At 53.1% G+C, this 24,307-nt stretch overlaps 1 protein-coding gene across 2 annotated transcripts in view; it reads left to right on the forward strand.

Moving 5' to 3' along the window:
* Positions 1 to 24,307, forward strand: part of LOC144785694 (protein eva-1 homolog C-like) — a 273,449-nt gene that overhangs the window by 193,498 nt on the left and 55,644 nt on the right. For both annotated transcript variants that reach the window (XM_078664485.1, XM_078664486.1), the window contains exons 5-6: positions 3,710 to 3,853; positions 16,300 to 16,371. In XM_078664485.1, the coding sequence (XP_078520611.1) occupies positions 3,710 to 3,853; positions 16,300 to 16,371 (216 nt within the window). The remainder of the gene's footprint in view (positions 1 to 3,709; positions 3,854 to 16,299; positions 16,372 to 24,307) is intronic.

Here is a 24,307-nt window from a genome sequence, read left to right on the forward strand (position 1 = left end):
TTCCTTTCCCAGCAGAACAGACCCAGCGGGGCAGACTGGTACAATTTTCTCTCGCTCACAGGAGGCAGCACAAACAGTTTTCCATTCCCAGTGGGACAGATCCAGGTGGGACAGACTGGCACAAGCGTCCCTGGCTTGCGGGAGGCAGCATGTGCAGTCTTCCATCCCCTGCAGAACAGACCCAGTTGGCAGACTGGTGCAAGCTTCTCTCACTCACAGAAGGCAGCATGTGCTTTCTTCCATCCCCATCAGAACATTCCCAATGAGTCAGACTTCGTCACTCACAGAACAACCACATAACATAAAATAACATGTGTATTCGTAAAGCGCACTGTTAGACCTGTCAGCCCTAGGGTGGTCTTTCTCTATTTTTTTCGCCCTTGCCTAATTTTTCTCACCTTCTTTTTTTGTTGGCCATAGATCTCGGCGCACCTTCTCATTGCTAACCAATGCTAAGGTGCAGGTCCTCTCTTCCCCCAACATGGCTGCCACAGGCCCCTGCTACTGCAGCGTGGTCTTTTTAGTAGCACTCTAGTTGCCAGGAGCTGGCTGGAATCCTTTAACAGTGTTGCAATACCAGCCTGCCTTGCCTGCCCATAGTTAGAGTAGGAAAGCTCCCGGAACCTACTAGAAGAGGGGCGGGTCTATTTTTGCCGCCTTAGAGGGTGGTAAGTCAGTTGGGGCATCACTGACCTGGGGGACCCTGCGCAGGATATTTAAGCGGTAGGGCCTAGTCAGGGTCCTATACCACTGGGGGTGACAGGGTTTAGGCGCTGCCCACCAAGCTGTGTAATGAACACTGAACTAGCCCACTGATCTGGCTCGGCGGGAGGGGAACCCAGTGACCACCTGCAGTGACCTGCTGAGGAATCCTGTCAGCAGCCTTCAACTCAACCCCTCCCCCCCCCAAGAAACTGTCTACTAAGGGCGCAAGAACCAACAAGCGCCAAGAAGGACTACTGGGGATCAACCAGGTACTGGGCTGTGCCATCTCTGCCCCCTCTGTCTGCACCTGTGCCCCCAGCGCTGTCCTGCCTCACCTCCCCTGCCAAAGCTGTCTGTCCTACCGACCCAGCGCTCTCCTGTTCTGCCCCTGAGAAGCGCCAGAGACTGCCAGAACTGCGGGGACCCTGAGAGCGCTGTAATCTGCCCCAAGCGCTAGACTGCCCCCTCGTGTCTGCCACCTGTGTAGCGCTGTGAAGGAGAGGAGCGCTGGCCAAATAACTTACCGCCGCAGCCCCGTGAAGCGCTGTGTCCGGGAGCGCTGTTGGCTGCCCTCACGCTGTTGCCCCGCCGAGAGCCCTATCTGACCTGGTGGGCCCATCCGCTTCTACCGGCATCCTCGTGGTGGCCCCCGGTGCCAGGAGAGGGCTGCTGCCTTGTCGCTGTGGGCCAGAATCACCGCCGCAGCCGGGCACGATATCATGGAGCCCCCTCGGCGGCCCCACTAGGCCCGAAGCCATCCTGCCGGCCTCACGTGACGGGGGCGTTGGAAGAGACTCCGCCCTTGCCGCGTTCCGATTGGCCACTGTCGTCACGCCCCCGCAGGCCGCGCTGCCTGAGGCGGCTGCGAGCGCGCCTTCGGCCAGGACCGTCCGAATCGGACCCCAGCCGCAAAGACATCCGGAGGCCCCGGGGACGGTCCCCTGACAGAGCGGGGGCCTCCGCTACTTCCCTGCCAGCCCCGGTCCGGCCCTGACATCGCCAGGCCCGCAGTCACGAGAGGGGGCTCCCAAAGGAGCGCGCGCCCCCCAAACCACCGCAAGGGGCCGGAAGGGCCCGAAGAAGAGAAAGGTAACCCCCCCCCCCCGGGAGGCTCCGATATCGACCCTCCCCGCGGGAGACTGTTGTTGGGCCCCGATGGCACCTGTTGTGTCCGCAGGGCTCCTGGAATCGAGGTGGAGCCCTGCATTGACTGAAGAACCCTCGAAGAGGATTCAGTGACGGCTCCATTAGCCGAGTTAACCCTCGAAGGCTCATCTTTCCGCCAGGATCTGATTAGGGCCAAACCCCTTGTTGCCTGGGCCTGGTTTATCTTTGCCCTAATGAAATGCTCCTTCTCACCCTAGGCATGGTTTATTCCAGATTAATGAGATGCTTATTTTAGCCTGAGGTATGATGATCCTGACCTAATGAGATGTTTATGCCTGCCTAGGGGAATTATTGAAACGCTTATTCTGGCTTACTGACCTGGGGCTTGAAATGCCCGCAGTTATTGCCTGAGTTGTTCATTGAATGAAATGTTTATGGAAATATGCCATAGTGATCGGGGAGTTGCACCACCTTGCTCCTCTCAGGAAATGTACTAAAGAGTCGTTCCTACATTGGTTGATCTCGCCTAATGAAGGGCCTATTCCAACCCCAGGAACTGTTATTGCTAAATGATGAAATGTTATACTCTGGTTTAATAACATGCTGATTGCGGATACAATGAAATGTGTTATTGAGTAAATGCTACACTGATTAATTGAGTACCTTGAATTCTAATCTACATAAAAGTATATTGATTTGAATCAAACCTACTGGTGTGGTCTCAGTCAATGTGTGCGCTCACTGGCTCAGTGGATGTGTGTGCTGTGTGGTCACTTTACACCTGAGCTTTCGGGTAGCCTACCTGCTCGTGCCAGGCTACCCACCGGGGAACTGGTGACCCCAGTTCCTACACGCACGTATCACCCAAGGCGCTGAATAACAGTTGTATATTGTTACCCAACTCACTGATACTCATTTTATCGACCTCAGAAGGATAAAAGGCTGAGGGGACCCGCGACCATGAGGTCAAACACAGACCCCTACAGTGGATGCATTAGTCCACTGCGCCACCAGACCCAGTAACTACAGATAATGCTGCAAGCATAAATGACATTGGAGTTTGAGACAGACCTCTGGAGTGGGTGCTCACCTCACTGAAAGGATGTATAGAAACACGGGTGAGTGAAATGCAAATTCTAATCCCATTCTCACTTAGATGTTAAAGCTCATCACCCTGAAAGTCTCTACATTTCCACAGATTGAGACAATGCTGATTAATTATAGGTCATTGTTATTTGGAGCAAACCAATTACAGCCTAACTAACTGTGCTTTGTACAGGGGACAAACAGGTTATAAAGTTTTGAATGCGCAGGCGGTGTCCAATTCCAGCTCCGGTGCTGCACCTCTTCACCATATTGAGGGTTGCCCGTGGTGGATTGTGTGTGGGGGTACGCGAAGGTGAGTGAGGCATGTGAGTTGCCAGTTTACTCAGTGTGTTTGCATCTGGCCCCTGGTGCAGTAACCAGGGGTGTGTAGCTTCAGGGGGTCGTTGGGGTGTTATACCCCCCTAATACATGTATTTTTGGATAAATAGTTGGGTGCTGGTGCTTTCTGATCGCATGTGAGATGTCAGTCAGATTTCACCAGGGATGTTTACATACAAACATACTAAAACGCACACACACTCTGTTTTGAAAGTCCTCAAAATATTGGTTGTTTTACAAAATATTTTGTTTTCTCTCTTAGAACTGCTACCACTCTGCATTGCTCTCCGTTTGCATTTCTTCTAAGGCCCCTCTCATGCCCCCTGCTTGTCGTATAATGTTCAGAAACATTATATACCAGTCTGTTTGGCTGAAAATCTGAAGGCCAAGCTGCCCCCCTGGCAGTAACCCTCCGTGGAGAGTGTTTGGAGCCAGCACCCTTTGTAACCGGTTACCTCTTCTGTCTCTACAGAATGTCTGTCTCCATCTGCTCTCAGGAAGGTATCCAGGAAGTGCCACAGGAGGCAGAACTGCACCATCCTCGCTGACGCCTACACTTTTGGGGATCCCTGCTTCCTGGGGGTCAAGAAGGAGCTCAGTGTCTCATACACTTGTGGTAAGAGTGAGGCTTATCGCGCGCCATGGACCACCAGAGACTGACATTGACTGAGAGGGCCCCGGCCTAGAACTACAGCACCCTCCGTCTCCCAGTACATGCACCTACACACAGAGGCAGAGTCCGGCCAATGCACCTCAACATTGAACTACAGCGCCCTCCGTCTCCCAGTACATGCGCCTACACACAGAGGCAGAGTCTGGCCAATGCACCTCAACATTGAACTACAGCGCCCTCCGTCTCCCAGTACATGCACCTAAACACAGAGGCAGAGTCCGGCCAATGCACCTCAACATTGAACTACAGCGCCCTCCGTCTCCCAGTACATGCGCCTACACACAGAGGCAGAGTCTGGCCAATGCACCTCAACATTGAACTACAGCGCCCTCCGTCTCCCAGGACATGCCCCTACACACAGAGGCAGAGTCTGGCCAATGCACCTCAACATTGAACTACAGCGCCCTCCGTCTCCCAGTACATGCACCTAAACACAGAGGCAGAGTCCTGCCAATGCACCTCAACATTGAACCACAGCGCCCTCCCTCTCCCAGTACATGCACCTACACACAGAGGCAGAGCCCTGCCAATGCACCTCAATAATGAACTACAGCGCCCTCCGTCTCCCAGTACATGCACCTACACACAGAGGCTGAGTCCTGCCAATGCACCTCAACCCTGAACTGCAGCGCCCTCTGTCTCCCAGTACATGCACCTAAACACAGAGGCAGAGTCCTGCCAATGCACCTCAACATTGAACTACAGCGCCCTCCCTCTCCCAGTACATGCACCTACACACAGATGCAGAGCCCTGCCAATGCACCTCAATAATGAACTACAGCGCCCTCCGTCTCCCAGTACATGCGCCTAAACACAGAGGCAGAGTCTGGCCAATGCACCTCAACATTGAACTACAGCGCCCTCCGTCTCCCAGTACATGCACCTACACACAGAGGCAGAGTCCTGCCAATGCACCTCAACCCTGAACTGCAGCGCCCTCCGTCTCCCAGTACATGCCCCTACACACAGAGCCCTGCCAATGCACCTCAATAATGAACTACAGCGCCCTCAGTCTCCCAGTACATGCACCTACACACAGAGGCAGAGCCCTGCCAATGCACCTCAATAATGAACTACAGCGCCCTCTGTCTCCCAGTACATGCCCCTACACACAGAGGCAGAGTCCTGCCAATGCAACTCAACACTGAACTACAGCGCTGTCCGTCTCCCAGTACATGCGCCTACACACAGAGGCAGAGTCCTGCCAATGCAACTCAACACTGAACTACAGCGCCCTCCGTCTCCCAGTACATGCCCCTACACACAGAGGCAGAGTCCGGCCAATGCACCTCAACATTGAACTACAGCGCCCTCCGTCTCACAGTACATGTGCCTACACACAGAGGCAGAGTCCTGCCAATGCAACTCAACACTGAACTACAGCGCCCTCTGTCTCCCAGTATAGGCACCTACACACAGAGGCGGAGTCCTGCCAATGCACCTCAACCCTAAACTGCAGCGCCCTCTGTCTCCCAGTACATGCATCTACACACAGAGGCAGAGTCCTACCAATGCACCTCAACACTGAACTACAGCGCCCTCCGTCTCCCAGTACATGCACCTACACACAGAGGCAGAGTCCTGCCAATGCACCTCAACCCTGAACTGCAGCACCCTCTTGTAAAGAAGTTAGCAGTCTAGTAGCTGGGGTGGGCGGAGCTAGGTGGGCAGAGGGGAAGAGGTGGGGACAGGACAGGAAGGGGCAGTTAGAGTAGGGACAGGGTAGGAGCAAGAGGTGTGTAATAAAGCTCCAATTAAGGTAACCACAAGTGTCTGTAATTATTGTAGCTGGATGCTACAACTGGCGACGAGGGTGGGATAGGCATAGTCATAGCCTGCAGAACCCAATCGGAATGCCCTGTCCCCTGCAGCATCGAGCAAAGAATCTGCTGCCTGGTGGTGCCGCCGCCGGAGGAAAAAGGTCAGCAGCAGGTGACCCTGTTCCCCCCAGTGTCTGTGGGAGCCCAGAGGGAGCCACTAGATCGAGCGCTGAAACGCTCAGGAAGAGAAAACTGTTTCGCGCTGGAAACGCGCATCACGCTGGATGCGTACAACTTGGCACCCCAAACATACAGGAGTCGGGAGCCCACTCCGACCCTGTCTAGCACCTCGGAGTGAGCCCAGGACCCCCCGACGTCGTGGACGCTGTCCCCAGGAGCCCGGTGACGAGCGCTGCTGAAGGCGCTGAAAACGGAGCCCCGGAGGTCGGTAAACCTCACGCCCGATGCGTGAAGTTTGGCATGCCAGCGGAGAAGAAGAGCGGGAACGTGGAAAGTACGGCGGGAGCCCACCCCAACCTCACCTGGTAGCCGTGGTGGTCGAAGGAAAGTGAGCCCTGATGTGCGCTGCCCCCGAGGACGCCGGCCGGTGAGTCCAGAGTGAGATAGCAGTGCATGAATCAGGAGAAAGCCTCGTGTATGACTGCAGTGACGGCGGCCATCTTTGAGTCAGGCGAATTTCAAGGACGTACCCTATGTGATTCATAGGCGGCCATTTTGGAGTCAGGCAACAGCCAGAAAGTGAACAAGCCTTGGCAAGAACAAAGTAAACAAACATTGATAACAGGAAAGCAATAAGCATTGGTGCCGGCAAGGACAAGTATTAGCAAGAAACAAACAAGCATTGATAGCTACGAGGGGACGACCCTCTGGAAAACGCGCGCCAGTCACTGAAGCCAGAAGCAGACACCGGCCCTAAGACTCACCGCCAGGATGTCTAACCCTCCCGTGCAAACAGAAGTTAAGGGAGGCACACACCTGCGAGCCCCGGAGCCACTGTCAGTCACAAGAGGAAGCAGCATGGGCCTGAAATGGCAAGAATGGCTAGAGGACTTTGAGGACTACATTGAAGGGTCCAAAATAGAACCAGACAAAGACAAGATAATAGCCCTTCGCAATCTAGGAGGGCGCGAGATAAGCAAGATCGTACGAGAGATCCCAGCCACAGATGGCGACACCTATGCCAAAGTAAGAGACGTTCTAAATAACCGCTTTCTGCATAAGAGAAACGTCGACTATGAGAGACACAAATTCCACCAGCAACGCCAGGGAAAGGAAGAACCACTGAGCTCCTTCATACATCGACTGCGACGACAGTCCCAACATTGTGACTTTACAAACTTCTCGCCGGATGCCGCCATCAAATCTCAAATAATCACTGGGTGTCACTCGGAATCGCTGAGACGGCGGTTACTAAGAAAACCACAGGAACTAGCAGAGATCGAAGAGAACTCCCGACTATACGACCAGGCTGAAGAAAACGCGGCGGAAATTGAAACCGGACCCAGTACCAGCCGTGAACACGCCAACCGTGTCACTGAACGACGGCAGGGGCGACAGGATCGGCGCGATAGTGGAAGACGTCACCCGCGAGACAGATCACGGCGCTCCAAGTACTCGCCCAGGCGACGCCCGGACTACAGAAGGAAAGTATCCGAAAGGAGAGATCGCCGACCTGAACGCACGAGGCGATGTTTCAGGTGTGGATACGACTACCCTCACATCGACTCCTGCCCTGCCATGGGCCAACGGTGCAGAAAATGTGGACGGTCCAACCACTTTGAGGCCATGTGTGGGGATTACCACAAAGAAAAACGCAACGACAGTGACAGACACGATGGGTCGCAGCGACCCTCACGATCGGAGGCCAAGCGTCATCACATCAGAGCGGTTCAAGAAGAGCCTCCTAGATCTCCCACGTCCTCACACTCCAGCCACGACTCTCGATGCTCCAGGTGGGACCGTCGTTCTCCGTCAAGAGACTCAAGATCGTCCTCATCCAGGTAGTCGTCATACACCACTGAATACGTCAACTTTGCTGACCATGATCAGTTCAAACGCTATCCACGTCTCAACATCAAAGTGGGCAACCACGCCGCCAAGTTCATGATGGACAGCGGAGCATCGCTCAACTACCTATCAGTTACCGAACATGACCGCATGGACCCCAAACCATGTTTGCATTTCGCGCCCGTCCGCGTCTACACCTGGATGGCGAAGAAACCTCTCCAATGCTTGGGCAAGTTTGACACCACCCTCACGCATGGCAAGCTCTCCATCCCAGCAGTTATCCACGTCATTAAAGGACCTGAGGCCGACTGTCTGCTGAGTCTCCCCACAGCTGAACGTCTTCAGTTGGTGCACATCCTCTTCAACGTCCATGACATTTCGGACTGCGCTGGAAAATTCCCTTCCCTCTTCCGAGGTTTGGGAAAACTGAAAGGCCGTCAAATCCATCTGCATATCAACGAGCAAATCAAACCGGTGGCTCAACACCCGCGAAGAGTGCCATTTCACTTGCAATCCGCGGTTGAATGTGAACTGCAGGAACTTTTGGACGCCGACATCATTGAGCGCACTGCGGGCCCCACTCCCTGGGTGTCCCCGGTGGTTATCGTCCCCAAGAAAGGGACCCAAAACAAAGTCCGTCTCTGTGTGGACATGCGTCTGCCGAACACGGCCATCGAGAGGGAGAGACACCCAGGCCCACTCCTGAGCGACATGATCACAGCGCTCAACGGGGCAACCGTGTTCTCTAAACTGGACCTGAACAAGGGCTACCATCAGCTCGAGCTGGACGACAGTTCTCGCTCCATCACGACGTTTGCCACCCATCTTGGTCTATTCCGTTACAAACGGCTCAGTTTTGGCGTTTCATCAGCCGCCGAAATCTTCCAGGAGGCCATCCGTCTCGTCATCCACCATATCCCTAACGCCCTTAATTACAGTGATGATATCTTGGTCTACGGATCGGACACGCAAGAGCATGACACCGCCCTCGATCGTGTCTGCCTCGCTCTGATGGAAGCTGGGTTGACCCTCAACAAGGAAAAATGTGAATTCCATCAGTCGACCCTGAAATTCTTCGGACACATCTTCTCAGCGAGTGGCATGAAACAAGACCCGGACAAGATCGCCACGCTCAACAACACCAAGAGTCCGGCGGACGTCAACGACCTGCGTTCCTTTCTTGGGATGGCAAGCTACTGCGCCCGCTACATTCGTGATTACGCCACTGTAAGTCACCCACTGAGGCTCCTCACGAAAGCTGGCGCGCAATTTGTGTGGACCCCGGAGTGTGAGCGTGCTTTCAAGGACATCAAACGCGCTGTGGGATCGGCCAAGTGCCTCTCCTATTTCAATCCCAAGAGGAAAATGGAAATCACTGTGGACGCAAGCCCCGTGGGCTTAGGGGCCATCCTGGCACAGTACGACCATGAGTCGGATCAGAGGAGGATCATCGCCTATGCCAGTCGGAGCCTAACAGACCCTGAGAAACGGTACTCCCAACCAGAGAAGGAGAGCCTGGCCGTCGTGTGGGCGTGCGAACACTTCCACATCTTCATATACGGGAAACACTTCACACTCATAACCGACCATCAGGCACTTGTCACGATCTATGGGAATCCCAAGTGCAAGATGCCCCCCAGGATCGAAAGATGGGGCTTGCGGCTGCAAGAGTACACGTTCTCAATCATTCACAAACCGGGGAAGGATGAGAATCCAGCCGACTATATGTCCCGCCACCCCCGAGACTCCTCAGAGACTGCGCCCTCCATCACGAAGAATGCATTCACTTTGTGGCTAGTCATGCTCGTCCACCAGCCATCCCCATGCACGCCATTCGGGAAGCGACCAATCAAGACAACATCCTACAAGCAGTAATAAAGCGTACCCGAACCAACAGATGGAGATACCACCCGCAGGAGGAAGAGGAAAACCCTGCTGTCAAGAAAGAACTCCAAGCCTTCCGACATGTCTCCGACGAACTCTCTGTAACCGGTGACGACCTCCTCCTCAGAGATCACAGACTAGTTATACCAGCGGCACTGAGGCAAGGAGTAATCGACTTGGCCCACGAAGGCCATCGAGGGGTCGTTTCCACCAAAAGAGCACTGAGAGAACGTGTCTGGTTCCCAGCCCTCGACCAGATGGTTGAAGACACGTTGAAAGACTGCCACCCATGTCAACTGACCAGCCACAGTAATCCACCTGCACCTCTACAGATGACCCCATTGCCTGATGGGGTATGGCAAGAAGTTGCCATGGACTTTTATGGCCCCCTGCAATCCGGGAAGTACGTAGTCGTCATCCTGGATGAATACTCCAGGTTCCCAGTGGCCCAGTTCATATCATCCACCAGTGCCGCCTGCACCCTCAAGGTACTTGAAGAAGTCTTCGCGACTTGGGGTGTCCCCAGGATCATCAAGACGGACAACGGGCCCCCATTCAATAGTCATGAATTCAGTGACTTCGCGAAACACATGGACTTTCAACATCGCAAAGTCACGCCACTCTGGCCCCAGGCCAATGGCACTGTGGAAAGATTCATGTCCACCATTAAGAGAACATTCCAGCAAGCCACGGCCGAGAAGAAAGATCTTCAGTCAGCACTGAACGAAGTCCTCAGTGCCTACAGAACCACTCCCCACTCCACAACGGGCCAATGCCCTGCGACTCTCATGCTCGGGAGGACAATGAGGAATCGGATCCCCACATGGGACGGAGCACTGAGAAAGCCTCTGTCGGATCAACAACACAAAGAAATGGCCATAACAGATCGGCACCACAAAGACAAAATGAAAGAGTATGCGGATCACAAACGAAGAGCCCGGTCCCCCTCCCTGAGGGAAGGCGACAGAGTCGTTGTCAGACAGGAACAACGCCAAAAGACTGATTGTCGTTTCAAGGATGAACCTTTAACAATTACCCAACAAAAGGGCACTATGGTGACAGCGGAATCTGAAACACGGAGAGTCACCCGCAACGCTTCTCATTTCAAGAAGTGCTCCCCTGAAGTCCCTGAAAGTACAACTGTAGTCCCCACACCTGAAAGCCGGGACAATCCTGAATCTGTCGCACCCGACACAGGACATTCACTTGTAAAGGAACCCTCAACTGAAGGCGCTGTGCCCACACCAGCGAGACCCCGCCGTCACGTGCAGCCTCCCAAGAGACTGATTGCAGAGATGGACTAATCTCTATTTCATTTGTTACTTTATTAAGAAAGGGGGAGATGTAAAGAAGTTAGCAGTCTAGTAGCTGGGGTGGGCGGAGCTAGGTGGGCAGAGGGGAAGAGGTGGGGACAGGACAGGAAGGGGCAGTTAGAGTAGGGACAGGGTAGGAGCAAGAGGTGTGTAATAAAGCTCCAATTAAGGTAACCACAAGTGTCTGTAATTATTGTAGCTGGATGCTACACCTCTGTCTCCCAGTACATGCATCTACACACAGAGGCAGAGTCCTGCCAATTCACCTCAACACTGAACTACAGCGCCCTCCGTCTCCCAGTACATGCACCTAAACACAGAGGCAGAGCCCTGCCAATGCACCTCAATAATGAACTACAGCGCCCCCCGTCTCCCAGGACATGCCCCTACACACAGAGGCAGAGACCTGCCAATGCACCTCAACCCTGAACTGCAGCGCCCTCTGTCTCCCAGTACATGCATCTACACACAGAGGCAGAGTCCTGCCAATGCAGCTCAACATTGAACAACAGCGCCCTCCGTCTCCCAGTACATGCGCCTACACACAGAGGCAGAGTCTGGCCAATGCAGCTCAACATTGAACTACAGCGCCCTCCGTCTCCCAGTACATGCGCCTACACACAGAGGCAGAGTCTGGCCAATGCAGCTCAACATTGAACAACAGCGCCCTCCGTCTCCCAGTACATGCGCCTACACACAGAGGCAGAGTCCTGCAAATGTATCTCAACACTGAACTACAGCGCCCTCCGTCTCCCAGTATATGCCCCTACACACAGAGGCAGAGTCCTGCCAATGCACCTCAACATTGAACTACAGCGCCCGTTGTCTCCCAGTACATGCGCCTACACACAGAGGCAGAGTCCTGTGAATGTATCTCAACACTGAATTACAGCGCCCTCCGTCTCCCAGTACATGCCCCTACACACAGAGGCAGAGTCCTGCCAAGGCACCTCAACATTGAACTACAGCGCCCTCCGTCTCCCAGTACATGCCCCTACACACAGAGGCAGATTCCTGCCAATGCACCTCAACATTGAACTACAGCGCCCGTTGTCTCCCAGTACACGCCCCTACACACGGAGGCGGAGGCAGAGTCCTGCCAAGGCACCTCCTTCCTGAGCAGGTGTCTGTAGGGCTCGTTCAAGCAGTGGTTGATGTAGGCTGGTCCTTGGTTGTGCAGGGCTTGCTAGGTGTGGCTCAGCATCTTAAGTTCTCATCTGTAGGGGAGCCAGTGCGGTTTCTTGAGTTGAGGGATGATGCAGGTCCATGTGGGGAGGACGAGGATGAGTCTGGCCACTGAGTTCTGTATGGTTTGCAGTCTATTCTGGAAGTGAGTGGTGATTCCTGAATAGAGTGTGTGGCTGTAGTCCCGTCCGCTGGTGACTTGGGCTTGAATGAGGGTTTGTCTGGTTTTGATGGGGAGCCGTTTAAAGATTTTCCAGAGCATGCAAGAAGTGAGGAAGCAGGCAGATGAGACTGCGTTGATCCTGCTTTTCAAGGTGAGTTTGCTCTCCAGGATAATGCTGAGGTTATGAGCATGATCTCTCGGAGTGGGTGAGGGTCCTAGTTTTGGAAGGCCACCAGGAGTCGTTCCACAGAGAGGTGTTGTTACCGAAGCTCAGCACTTATGTTTTGTCTATGTTGAGTTTCAGTCAGTTATTTTTCATCCACTCGGTGATGTACATCATACACCTGTGGAAGATGCCTCTCATGATGGTCAGGTCTTCAGAGAGCGAGAGGGTGAGTTGGGTGTCGTCTGCGTATATAATGTTTGGTCAATGGCCTCTGACGATGTTGGCCAGAGGGGTCATGTAAGTGTTGAGCAGCGAGGGGCTGGGGAACAAGCCTTCTCTCTGGGTTCTTCCAGTGAGAAAGGAGGCGTCCACTTGAGGGAATCTCCTTAGATTTCGATGTGATGTAGTCATTTGATCAAGATGAGGTGGGATACAGTGTTGAGTGCTTCTGAGAGGTCGAGGATTATCATGGCCGCCGTTTCTCAATGGTGAAGAAGGGTTGTGGTGTCGTTGGTGGCTGCGATCAGGACGGTTCTGGTGCTGTGGGTTATGCAAAATCCGGATTGGGAGGTGTCCAATTAGGACTGGTTAGCAAAACCCATTTTACAAGTTGGAAATGCTTTCCTGACATACATTTTTTTCAACATAAGACATATGCATTTAACAGTTACAAACCTAGAGATTTTGTGAATCGCTGTGTTTGTCATCGCAAAATACCTTTGTACACCTGGCTCATAGTCCTGCCAATATTCCTCTCCCATGGCCTGCAGCGCCCTGGCTGTTCGAGTGTAGAGACTAACACGCACAGGGGCACAGCTCTGCCAGAGTACCTCAATCCTGGCCCATAGCACCCCTGAAGTTCACATTACACACATGATTGGTGTTAGAAATAGGATCTCTGGTTGGCTGAGGCTTGCGCCAAAACCAGGCAGAGACCACCACTCTACGTCAGGGCAAGGGAGTTACACACCAAGATAACCCCTGCTCACCCCCTTGGTAACGCGACACGAGCAGTAAGGCTAAACTAGGAGGCTTTGTAAATTAAGCGTTTGCGCGCGCACCCAGCAACAACACCCAAGGTCCACCACAAAGGAAACTCCACACAAGGTTATATCTAAAAATAGCCTTTGTATTATACCAAACACATTAGATAAGAAACACACACTTTACAATGTGCCATAGGCACGGGCAGAATTTACAGGGGATTATATACATGGGACAGGGCCACATGGACCACTGTCAGGAATAAGCAATTTTAGAACTAGCACTTGGTAGAATTAGCACTTTGTAGGAATAACGCTTAGCACCTAGCACATATAATAACTGTAGCACCAAACAACAAATGTAGCACACAACCAGTGACCACTGGTAAAAGGTAAGTACCACCTACGTAATCCTAAACACCTTAGGCAAATATCACGCAAGGAATCAAACTCATTAGCATAACCTATACTAGGAAAAACAACCTCCTAAGCATGAAAAACACATTCCGAGGTATAGGCCAGAAGCTTTACACATGATGCATGAAAACACATTCAGAGGTATAGGCAAAAAGCTTTTCACATGATGCATAAAAACACATTCAGCAGTAATCACATTTGCACAGGAAAATTACTTAAGGCAAAAACATGTACCCCACGCAAGGGCACAACACATGAACTGTCCCCCAGGCCAACTTGGCCCCTCAGGGGCTAGAACGCCCTGTGTCCAAAATGTCAGGGCAGGCTGCGCAGGCAGCCAAAGAAAGATTGGGCAAAGCCTAAATGAAGCAGCTGCCGACTAAGTGCTGGTCAGCTGGGGATCTCCTCTGGGCCTTCACAAGGAACAGTAGGGCCCAAGAACAACATGGGAGCCTCCTAGGCTCTGGCGCCGATGTGCCCCGACCACGCGAGAAACAAGATGCCCCTTGGAGCCTCGTGGGCTCGAGAAGGGATGCTGCCAACACTGGAGGGAGTGGCCCGCTGCCAGCCGGGGCTGCTCTACCACCCTAAATGACCCTTCAGCTCTGGGGCCTCGTGGGCTCTAAAACAGATGCCCCAGCACAGGTGGAGCCTCGTGGGCTCTGGATGCCAAAGGAATGCTGTTTCCACCACGTGGGTGCCACGTGGGCTTAGAGACAAAGGGTGCCCAGAATCACGGTGGAGCGGCCCGCTGCCTTCCGGGGCCGCTCAACAAGCCAAACGAAACTGCCCCCAAATGTGGTGATTAACGGCGGGGCGGCCCGCTGCCAAGTGAGGCCGCCCGAAACACCAACTGAGCCAAATGTCGGAGCAGCCCCCTTCAGAGCGTGGCTACTCGGGGAGAGGCACCAGCGGGGTGCGCGACCTCGCACCTCCCCCCCCCCAGCCGGCTTTCACTCACCGGCTTGCTGCAGCCGGGATCTCCTCTCTCTGCCCGGTCTCGGGCGGCGGTAGGGAAGCTCTCTCTCTGCTCGGCTTTCTCTTTCGCGTGGCTTCCTTTGCTTCCTGGAAGGCCCGTCCACGGGTGACGTTGCCGGGCTTGCCTTCCGGGTCGCGCTAAGCAGCGACCCGGAGGGGATTCTTCTTGCGGCTCGGGCCACGGCGGTGCAACACGGGGTGGGCACCCGTGCAAGTTAAATGTGGAAATGGGGCAAAGTCGCGGAGTAGGCACCCGTGCAGGTTTACATAAACAATCTGCGAAGGCTGCAGAAATGACGCAAATTACCGGGGCAGCGCGGGGGGGTTCCACACGCTGCAGCTTCGCGCTGTGGCCACCAGTGCTCTTGTAATTAAAAGTGAAGAGCCCTATGGGACAGGAAGGAATAACGCTGCTCTACATTACAAACCCAGCGCTACAAAGAAATAAAAGTAAAGCGCTCCCAGGTGCTTGAGGTGCGCAAAGTCCAGCAAAAGTCCTTCAGGAGGTGGGGGGGCAAAGGCTGGGCCCAGGGGCCAGCTCACAGGGCCCTCCAGGCAGGGAGGCAGTCCCCAGTGGCAGTACTCCTGGTGCCCAGCAGCAGCAGGCCCCCTTCCAATTAGGATCAGGCAAGAGAACCCTTTGTATGGGGTCACAGACCCTTTTTATACACCTAACTCCTTTGTTTGTGTCTGCAGGGTGGGGGGGGGAAACCAGTTGCAGCTGGTTTTGGAGCACTCTGGTGTGCTCAGCCACTCTTCCAATTCACTAGTCAGGCTAGGGTCATCAGTCGCACCACAGGGGGCGGAGTCAGCATTGTGTAGGAAAAGCCCATCCCTATTCAGGTCCCAGGTGCACCCCTCCCTCACATAAATCATGCAGATCTCTCCACTCACCACCAGGGCAGAGCCATCCTGACTCCTGGAGCCAGGCTCACCAGCCAGCTCCAGCCAATCACAAGCCAGACAGCCAATTCACATAATTTACACAGACATGCCACCTTCTAGAAGTGGCACTTCCACACTAGACACAATAACGCCGCACACATCATCGCGCAGCATTTAATCACACGAGTCCGCACATACCAAACTCGACCCTGCACTCCCCACACATCAGGAACTACCAGGGACACATACTTTCCCCATGCATTCCTATGGGAGGGCAGGCCAACCTCACTACACGCACGCACTTTACCCGGGACACAGAGGTAAAGTGTGCAGAAGCCAAAAATCACTGGCACCAGGTCACAATTAAAAGCAAAAAGTTCAGGGGTGAACCTGCCAGAAGGGCCAAGCCCAACAATCGGCTCCACCAGCCATAGAGAGCAGGCTTCAGACACTGCATGACAGGGACTTCTGTTGTCACGCCTCTGTCCACACCGGCCTGTGGAAGCATACATTCCATATTTACACTCACACATGCCCATGCTCCTCTAGTCCTTCAAAGTCTGACTTGACAAGTTCTCTGGGGTCTGGTACTGCTTCCCTCTTTCACACCCTGCACTTTTCTTTCAGTGCCCAGACAGCTGCTGGAGGAGGTGGGCCGCGACTCCCCGGACCCCTTCGCCCTCTCAGACTACACACACGGTGAGTGGAAGAAGTGACCTAAACCCGGGACTGGGAGTCAGTGGCGGCTTGTGGTGAGGCCTGGACTGATCTAAACCCAGGACTGGGAGTCAGTGGCGGCTTGTGGTGAGACCTGGACTGATCTAAACCCAGGACTGGGAGTTAGTGGCGGCTTGTGGTGAGACCTGGACTGATCTAAACCTAGGACTGGGAGTCAGTGGTGGCTTGTAGTGGGGCCTGGACTGATCTAAACCCAGGACTGGGAGTCAGTGGCGGCTTGTGGTGGGGGTTGGACTGATCTAAACCCAGGACTGGAGTCAGTGGCGGCTTGTGGTGAGACCTGGACTGATCTAAACCCAGGACTGGGAGTCAGTGGCGGCTTGTGGTGAGACCTGGACTGATCTAAACCCAGGACTGGGAGTCAGTGGCGGCTTGTGGTGAGACCTGGACTGATCTAAACCTAGGACTGGGAGTCAGTGATGGCTTGTAGTGGGGCCTGGACTGATCTAAACCCAGGACTGGGAGTCAGTGGCGGCTTGTGGTGGGGCTTGGACTGATCTAAACCCAGGACTGGAGTCAGTGGCGGCTTGTGGTGAGACCTGGACTGATCTAAACCTAAACCCAGGACTGAAAGTGAGTGGCGGCTTGTGGTGGAACCCGGACTGATCTAAACCTAAACCCCGGACTGGAAGTCAGTGGCGGCTTGTGGTGGGACCCTGGACTGATCTAAACCTAAACCCAGGACTGGGAGTCAGTGGCGGCTTGTGGTGGGGCTTGGACTGATCTAAACCCAGGACTGGAGTCAGTGGCGGCTTGTGGTGAGACCTGGACTGATCTAAACCTAAACCCAGGACTGAAAGTGAGTGGCGGCTTGTGGTGGAACCCGGACTGATCTAAACCTAAACCCCGGACTGGAAGTCAGTGGCGGCTTGTGGTGGGACCCTGGACTGATCTAAACCTAAACCCCGGACTGGGAGTCAGTGGCAGCTTGTGGTGGCGCTTGGACTGATCTAAACCCAGGACTGGAAGTCAGTGGCGGCTGGTGGTGAGACCTGGACTGATCTAAACCCAGGACTGGGAGTCAGTGGGGGCTTGTGGTGAGACCTGGACTGGTCTAAACGCAGGACTGGGAGTCAGTGGCGGCTTGTGGTGAGACCCGGACTGATCGAAACCTAAACCCAGGCCTGGAAGTCAGTGGCGGCTGATGGTGAGACCTGGACTGATCTAAACCCAGGACTGGAGTCAGTGGCGGCTTGTGGTGGGACCTAGACTCGTATTTTGGAATTGGTACTTATCTTTCATCATCAGACTTTGATCTAAAGAGACTGGCAGAGAGGTAGAAGGGAGAAGGAGAAACGTGACAATGTGGAAGCCTGGGATGAAAAAGAATCCATGAAAGTGAAATGAAGAGAGCAGAAGTGTTGGTTGTAGATGACAGAGGCATGGGGTCAGGTAATGCCCTGGTGGGAGGGGGGTCCTGCCCGGGTCTGGGTGAGGGAGCTGTTACCACAGCAAGGCACTGTTAGTAGGAGCAGGTAAGGCCCTGTGGAGGGTCTGGGTAGTGGGAGCTGATACTGCAGCAAGGCACTGAGTGTGGGGGTGACCCCAGGAGCCCCCTGCATTACCATTAAGTGTGGCAGTCTTTCTGTTGAGACAGATGTGTTTCCAGCTGTTGTTCTCTGGAGTGCCTCTTGCTGCCCGGGCTGCCGGTCACTCCTGCTGTGACAATCTGAGCTCAGGGTGACTTCAGCAGGCCACAACTCCCCCCTTGTGTTTGTGAAATACAAGGCAAAGCAGTTGTCTTCTGCACCCTGTATGGGGCCCATATTCTTGTTGTGTGCTGAGCAACAATATAGTAGGGGCCACTAGAATTGTGCCATTATCTTCCATTATTTGGAGATTTACCTCTTAATCTATTATCTTCTCCATAGCGTGCAGATTTGAGCAAAAATATATATTTTTTCTAGTTTAACCGGATGAAGTGTTTAAAAAAAACTCCCACTCATATTGCTGCACAGTGGCAGGTCTTGTGACACACGTACACGGGTCACCTTTTAGACGTGATTGGTGTTTTGAGGTGTTACAGATATTTAGGTGAAACCTCTAATCATGTAGGGCCATATTATCAAGGGATGGCGTTAAAATTATCACCGCTTTAGCGGCAGGAAACTGTCGCTAAAACGGCGATAATGAACTTGATAATATGCCCCCTAAAGAATTCCAATAGAAGCACATGTTGACACCAGAACCTTGGCTTCGATGGGAATTCACAAGGGCATATTATCAAGCCATTATCGCCGCTGAAAGCCCGAAACCGGTCCTTGGATGCTTCTTTCCAGTCCAGGGAGGACCTGGCTTGGCAGTTCGGGCTGGAATGTTCCCATGGGGCACAGGGTCAAGACTGATTTGCATATAGCTGGGTTCAAACTGGAAAGGCATGGTGAGCAAAAAAACGATGGGTTTAGGCCCAGATCTCTGTACTGGGGTGAATGTATGACATTGTTCTGCATTCTGTCCATCACCTGTTGTTTTGCATTTATCACCCCGAGTGGGACGGGTATGCTCAGACGTGAGTCCCGTGCTCTCCATGCCACTGGAATCAAGCTATCCAGGCTGAAGAGGGCTGAAAGCCTGAAACCGGTCCTTGGATGCTTGTTTCCAGTCCAGGGAGGACCTGGCTTGGCAGTTCGGGCTGGACTGTTCCCATGTGGCACAGGGTCAAGACTGATTTGCATATAGCTGGGTTCAAACTGGAAAGGCATGGTGAGCAAAAAAACGATGGATTTAGGCCCAGGTCTCTGTACTGGGGTGAATGTATGACATTGTTCTGCATTCTGTCCATCACCTCTTGTTTTGCATCTTTAACCATGGCGGCCACTTCCGGAGGCCGAACGCTCACATGTTCCATTTTAATGGCTCGGCGCAGCTGTCAATTGGCTTGTTTTTGGGGAGCTTCATCTTCATGCCTTGAATCACACGGCTGCAGCTGTACTCTGCTCGCTCGTCTCCATCAGCGATGCCGCAGCAGTGGTGAGGCAGGGGAGTGAATCGAAGGTGACAGTACCAAACAGTTAGTGTGTGATTAAAAGGGCTGGTGAATCTAAAGAGAAGCGAGCAGGAGTGATAGGTATGCGCCTCATAGAGACAAGCACCGACTGACCAGCGACACCTCATTCTCCCAAACAGACGAGGGGCAGCAAGGCTGCTTGGGATGGACAGAGATGGAGAGAACCTGGCTGAAACGGGTTGTCCAGTCGGCTGGCAGCTGCTGTGCACTAGAGGAGTGGTCTCCAGGCAGACAATGGGTTCAGTCAACAATGCCCCTTCCTTTTAACCCCTCCCATGCTGATGACGAGCTCAGCTCGTCATCAGCCACGGTGCTCGTGTGCTGATGACGAGCTGAGCTCGTCATGGCCATTAGAACGCTCACACGCAGGGATAATTCCCCTGCTGTGCTGAGCGTTCTAAGGAACGGGCGTGGCCGTGACGAGCTCAGTTCTTCATCAGCACACGAGCACTGTGGCGGATGACGAGCTGAGCTCGTCATCAGCACCTGGGCGCTGTGCGCGCCCCCAGCACAGTGGGGGAATTACCCCCACAGAGAAACTGTTAATGAATAACGCGCTTGGACTTTGCATAATTTCAGGAGCATTATAACTGTTTTTACGTGTTTTTTTTAATCAGGCAGGCTGTATGTTTCTGTCGTTTTTTTCGCTGTAATCTTGTTCCCTGCTTTTGTGATGGGGTTGCCATTGCTCTGTCGACAGTCATAACTTATGTCTTGTGTTGATTTTAAACAGTGTTGGTTATGTTGAGCGGGAGTGTTGGCATTAATAAGTCTCCTTCATTATTGGCTGTTCATTCTATCCCTCCACCCACTGGCTTGGGGATAGGAGGGTGGAACGGCTCAATCTTAATGTACATTGAACCTCTGGGACTCTGGGCATACAGAAGGAATGGAACCCGGTGCGCTGAAATGAAATGAAATGAAATGAAATGAAATGAAAATGCGTTTTATAGAGCGCAGATTAGTTGCCCGGAGGCGTCCAAGCGCTGAGATTGCGAGAAGTTCTAACCAGCAGGGCAAGTGACATGGAAATAAAGTAGACCAATTTATTAAACAAAAAAGTTTTAAGATGCTTCCTGAAGGAGGTCAAGTCTGGATTAGACCTTAGTTGAAGGTTCATACTTGGCGAGTTGCTGCTTTCCCTCTTATTTTGCCCCGCTGATTACGAGCGGAGGCGATACCTTGGCTAAGCTTGTTTTTTAATTGTTATTAACCTACTTTTAAAGTTATGCAGGTCCTGACTCCTTTGGGCTTTCAGGGGTGAGCTGCCGGCTGGGGCTGATCGTGTTTTCCGCGGGCTCTCAGCGGCAGCGGCCGCCATCTTGGCTTGGGATTAGTTTTCCATCACGGCCCTGCCACTCCCCCGCCGCTCCGCCCCTATTTAAACGATCAATATGAGACAGCGCAGCGGACGAGCGCAGCGGTCGCGACGGAGGCGCGCCGGAGTTGCGCCTGAGTCAAGCCCGTCTGCGCCCGTCCGCGGCCGGCCGGGGCTAGGGGCACAAGACGCTGTTGGTTTTGTTTCCTATTCCCCGTCTCAATTATGCCTTTACTGGGTCCCTGGCACCATTAACCCCTCTACTACTAACAAACTACTACATCTTGGCCTATACAGCTCCCCATCATACTCCCCCCCTGGGTTGGTATCTCATCTAGCATTACCAGCCCCTGCCCTCCCCCCCACCCCCCCTTCACCCCTTGCCCCCCTTGTTCCGCTATTTACCACTTCGGCTACTCTTCTAAACACTAGGTCTGCAGTAAGTCATCAATACGAACTATTTGATTATATCGACTCCAACGAACCAGATCTCCTTTTCTTAACCGAGACCTGGTTCAAGACCGACTCCCTGCCCAATGTACTTGCCGCCTTACCATCGACATATTCCGCCATTCGTGCGGATCGTCCAGAAGGCAAACGGGGCGGAGGAGTGGCTCTAATAGCTCGCGCTGACCTCAATTTTCAAGTCCTTTCCTTCCCTCCCATTCCTGATGTTGACTATCTTGTGGCCCGTTCTACTTCTCACCAAGCCCCCCTCACTTTTGTTCTTATCTATCGCCCTCCCCAGTCTACCCCGTTATTCCTCCCTTATATCCAGACCCTCTTGGCCACCCTGGTAGTTAACAATGCATCCGTATTAGTATTAGGGGATCTCAATTTTTGGCCCAATGACCCTGCCGAAAGCCCTCAATCAAAGGAATTTACTGGCCTTATGCACAGTTTGAATTTTGTACCGCTCATCGACAGTCCCACCCATCTACATGGCCATATGCTAGATCAAATTTGGACACTGAATATTCCATCTACACCTCCCATTATATCCCCATGTCCATGGTCAGATCACTCCACCATCACGTTTTCCCTTGCCCTAGCGCCCCCGGTCAAACCCCCTCTCCCCAAAAATACCTGGGTTCGGAAATGGGGCAAGGTAGACATGCCTTCCTTCTGCTCAGCCTTGGCCAAGACCAGCCCTGATCTATCCGGCTTGGCAGCCGCCCCCCAATTGACCACCATCAACACCTGGCTCACGGCGGCGGGTGACGAATTCCCACCCCGTAAGCGGCTCTCTGTTAAACGAGCCCATGCAGCCAATCGGTGGTTTACCCCTGACCTTAAAGTAAAAAAACTAGCTGCAAGAAGGGCCGAACGAGTCTGGAGAAAAACCTATGACTCTGCCCAAAAGACAATCTACTTGGCTGTCCTGCACATTTATAAAAAAAGCATCCTGGAAGCAAAAGCTGAATATTACACCAACAGGATAACTATCGCTGAGTCTCAGTCGAAGGAAATTTTTTCCACCGTCCATGAACTTGCCTCATCCACCAGAGCCACAGTCACCATCCCCCCCCCCAATCCCTCTGCGACTCACTCAATGAGTTCTTCATAGACAAAGTTGTCAAAATTAAACGCAACATCCCTCCGCCCTCCTCCTCCTTTGTTGACCCTTCCCCTCCTCCCACCACTGTCAAACTGACCAACTTCCCATTACTAACCACCGATACCCTCCTTCCTCTGCTTCTTCGGGTCAAGTCAGGTTCTCCCCTGGACTTTGCCCCTGCTTGTATCCTCAGAGAAGTTTATCTTGCCTGTCCCACCCCCCCTTTGACCCTCCTTAATGACTCACTTGCACATGGTTTTGTTCCCAGTTCCCACAAATCGGCGGTTGTCATCCCAATCCTAAAAAAATTGGATGCCGATCCTTCCTCCCCCTCTAACTACCGCCCCATTTCACTCCTCCCTTACCTTGCAAAAATTCTTGAAACCCACATCACCTCCACCTTGAGCACCCATATTGAGGCAAATCACTGCCTCTCCCCCCGCCAAGCCGGTTTCCGCCCCCTGCACTCTACAGAGAAAGTGGTGATCTCAGTTATGGACAAGCTGCGTGAGGGTATTGACATCAACCATCCGCAAGCCTTGATTCTCCTAGACCTATCCGCCGCTTTTGACACGGTGGACTACTCCATCCTCCTAAACCGTGTCAGGGCGGCGGGTATAGAAGGCTTAGCCTTTTCTTGGCTGGAGTCCTTTCTTGCTGGGAGAACTCAAGCTGTCCGATTGACTGGCTTTACGGCGGCCTCTCGCAAGGTAGAGTGCGGGGTTCCCCAGGGCTCATCACTTTCCCCTCTCTTGTTCAACCTTTATATTTTTCCCCTCATTTTTATGTTACAGAAACTGGAGGTCACCGTGTTCAACTACGCGGATGACCTCCAGTTAATCTTCAATCTGTCTCACTCTTCTTCATCTGCCCTTAACGTCCAAACAGTAATGACGTTCATTCAAGATTGGATGAACTGCAACCACCTCAAACTTAATCCGGACAAGACCGAGCTGGTCCTGACCGGAGGTGGTTGCAGTCCATGGTCTCCTTCCTTTTGGCCCCCTTCCCTTGGTGTCCCTCCACTCCCGGTTCCCAAAGTAAAAACACTGGGAATCCTTCTGAATCCCCAGCTCACCGTCCACCCACAAGTCAGTTCTGTGGTTTCCTCATGCTTCTTCTCCCTTAGAGTAATTAGGAAGGTCTCACGTTTCTTTTCCCCCTCAGCTTTAAAGATTATTGTGTTGGCCATGGTATTGTCCCGTATAGACTATGGCAACATAGTCTATAACGGGGCCCCTGCATACTTGATCCATCGATTGCAACTGGTGCAGAATCAGGCGGCCCGCCTGATCCATGGCCTACCCAAATTTCATCGGGTTACTCCATTACTGGAAACATTGCACTGGCTTCCTGTGAGAGAGCGCGCTCTGTTTAAACTCGGTTGCCTTACATATCAGGCCAGATCAGGCACTGCTCCCGAGTTCATTTGCTCTCTCATCAAGCCATACTGTCCTGGCAGAGAACTGCGCTCGGCCCATTTGGCCCTTCTCACCATCCCTCGCTTTAAAAAGCAGAAGGCGGGTGGAGCGAGATTTGCTGTCCTGGCTCCAACTTTTTGGAATTCCCTCCCGGTCACTCTTCGTACCTCTCCTTCCTACCTTCTGTTCCGGAAGGATCTTAAAACCCTCCTCTTTACACAAGCCTACCTGACCTAATCTCTTAGCTGCTGCCATTCCACTGTCCATCACTAGCGCCATGAAACCGTTGGGTATGCGAGCGCTGTACAAATGCTTTTAAATTCAAATTAAATTCAAATTGAAGGGGTAGGCTGTTCCACAGCTTAGCAGCATTGAGGGCAAAAGAACAGCCTCCTGCTCTGGCACGGTTAACTTTGGGCACGATGGCAAGGAACGCACTAGCAGAGCGTAACTTTCTGCTGGGGAGGTAAGGGGTAATTAAAGGACGATTGATCAATGGGCCAGTTGCCCAAAATGACTGATGGGCAATACAGAGGGACTTGAAACTAATCCTGTCCCTAACGGGGAGCCAATGCAGTTTTAATAATCCAGGT

The sequence above is a fragment of the Lissotriton helveticus genome, chromosome 10, assembly GCF_964261635.1.
Source record: "Lissotriton helveticus chromosome 10, aLisHel1.1, whole genome shotgun sequence".
Lineage (NCBI taxonomy): Eukaryota > Metazoa > Chordata > Amphibia > Caudata > Salamandridae > Lissotriton > Lissotriton helveticus.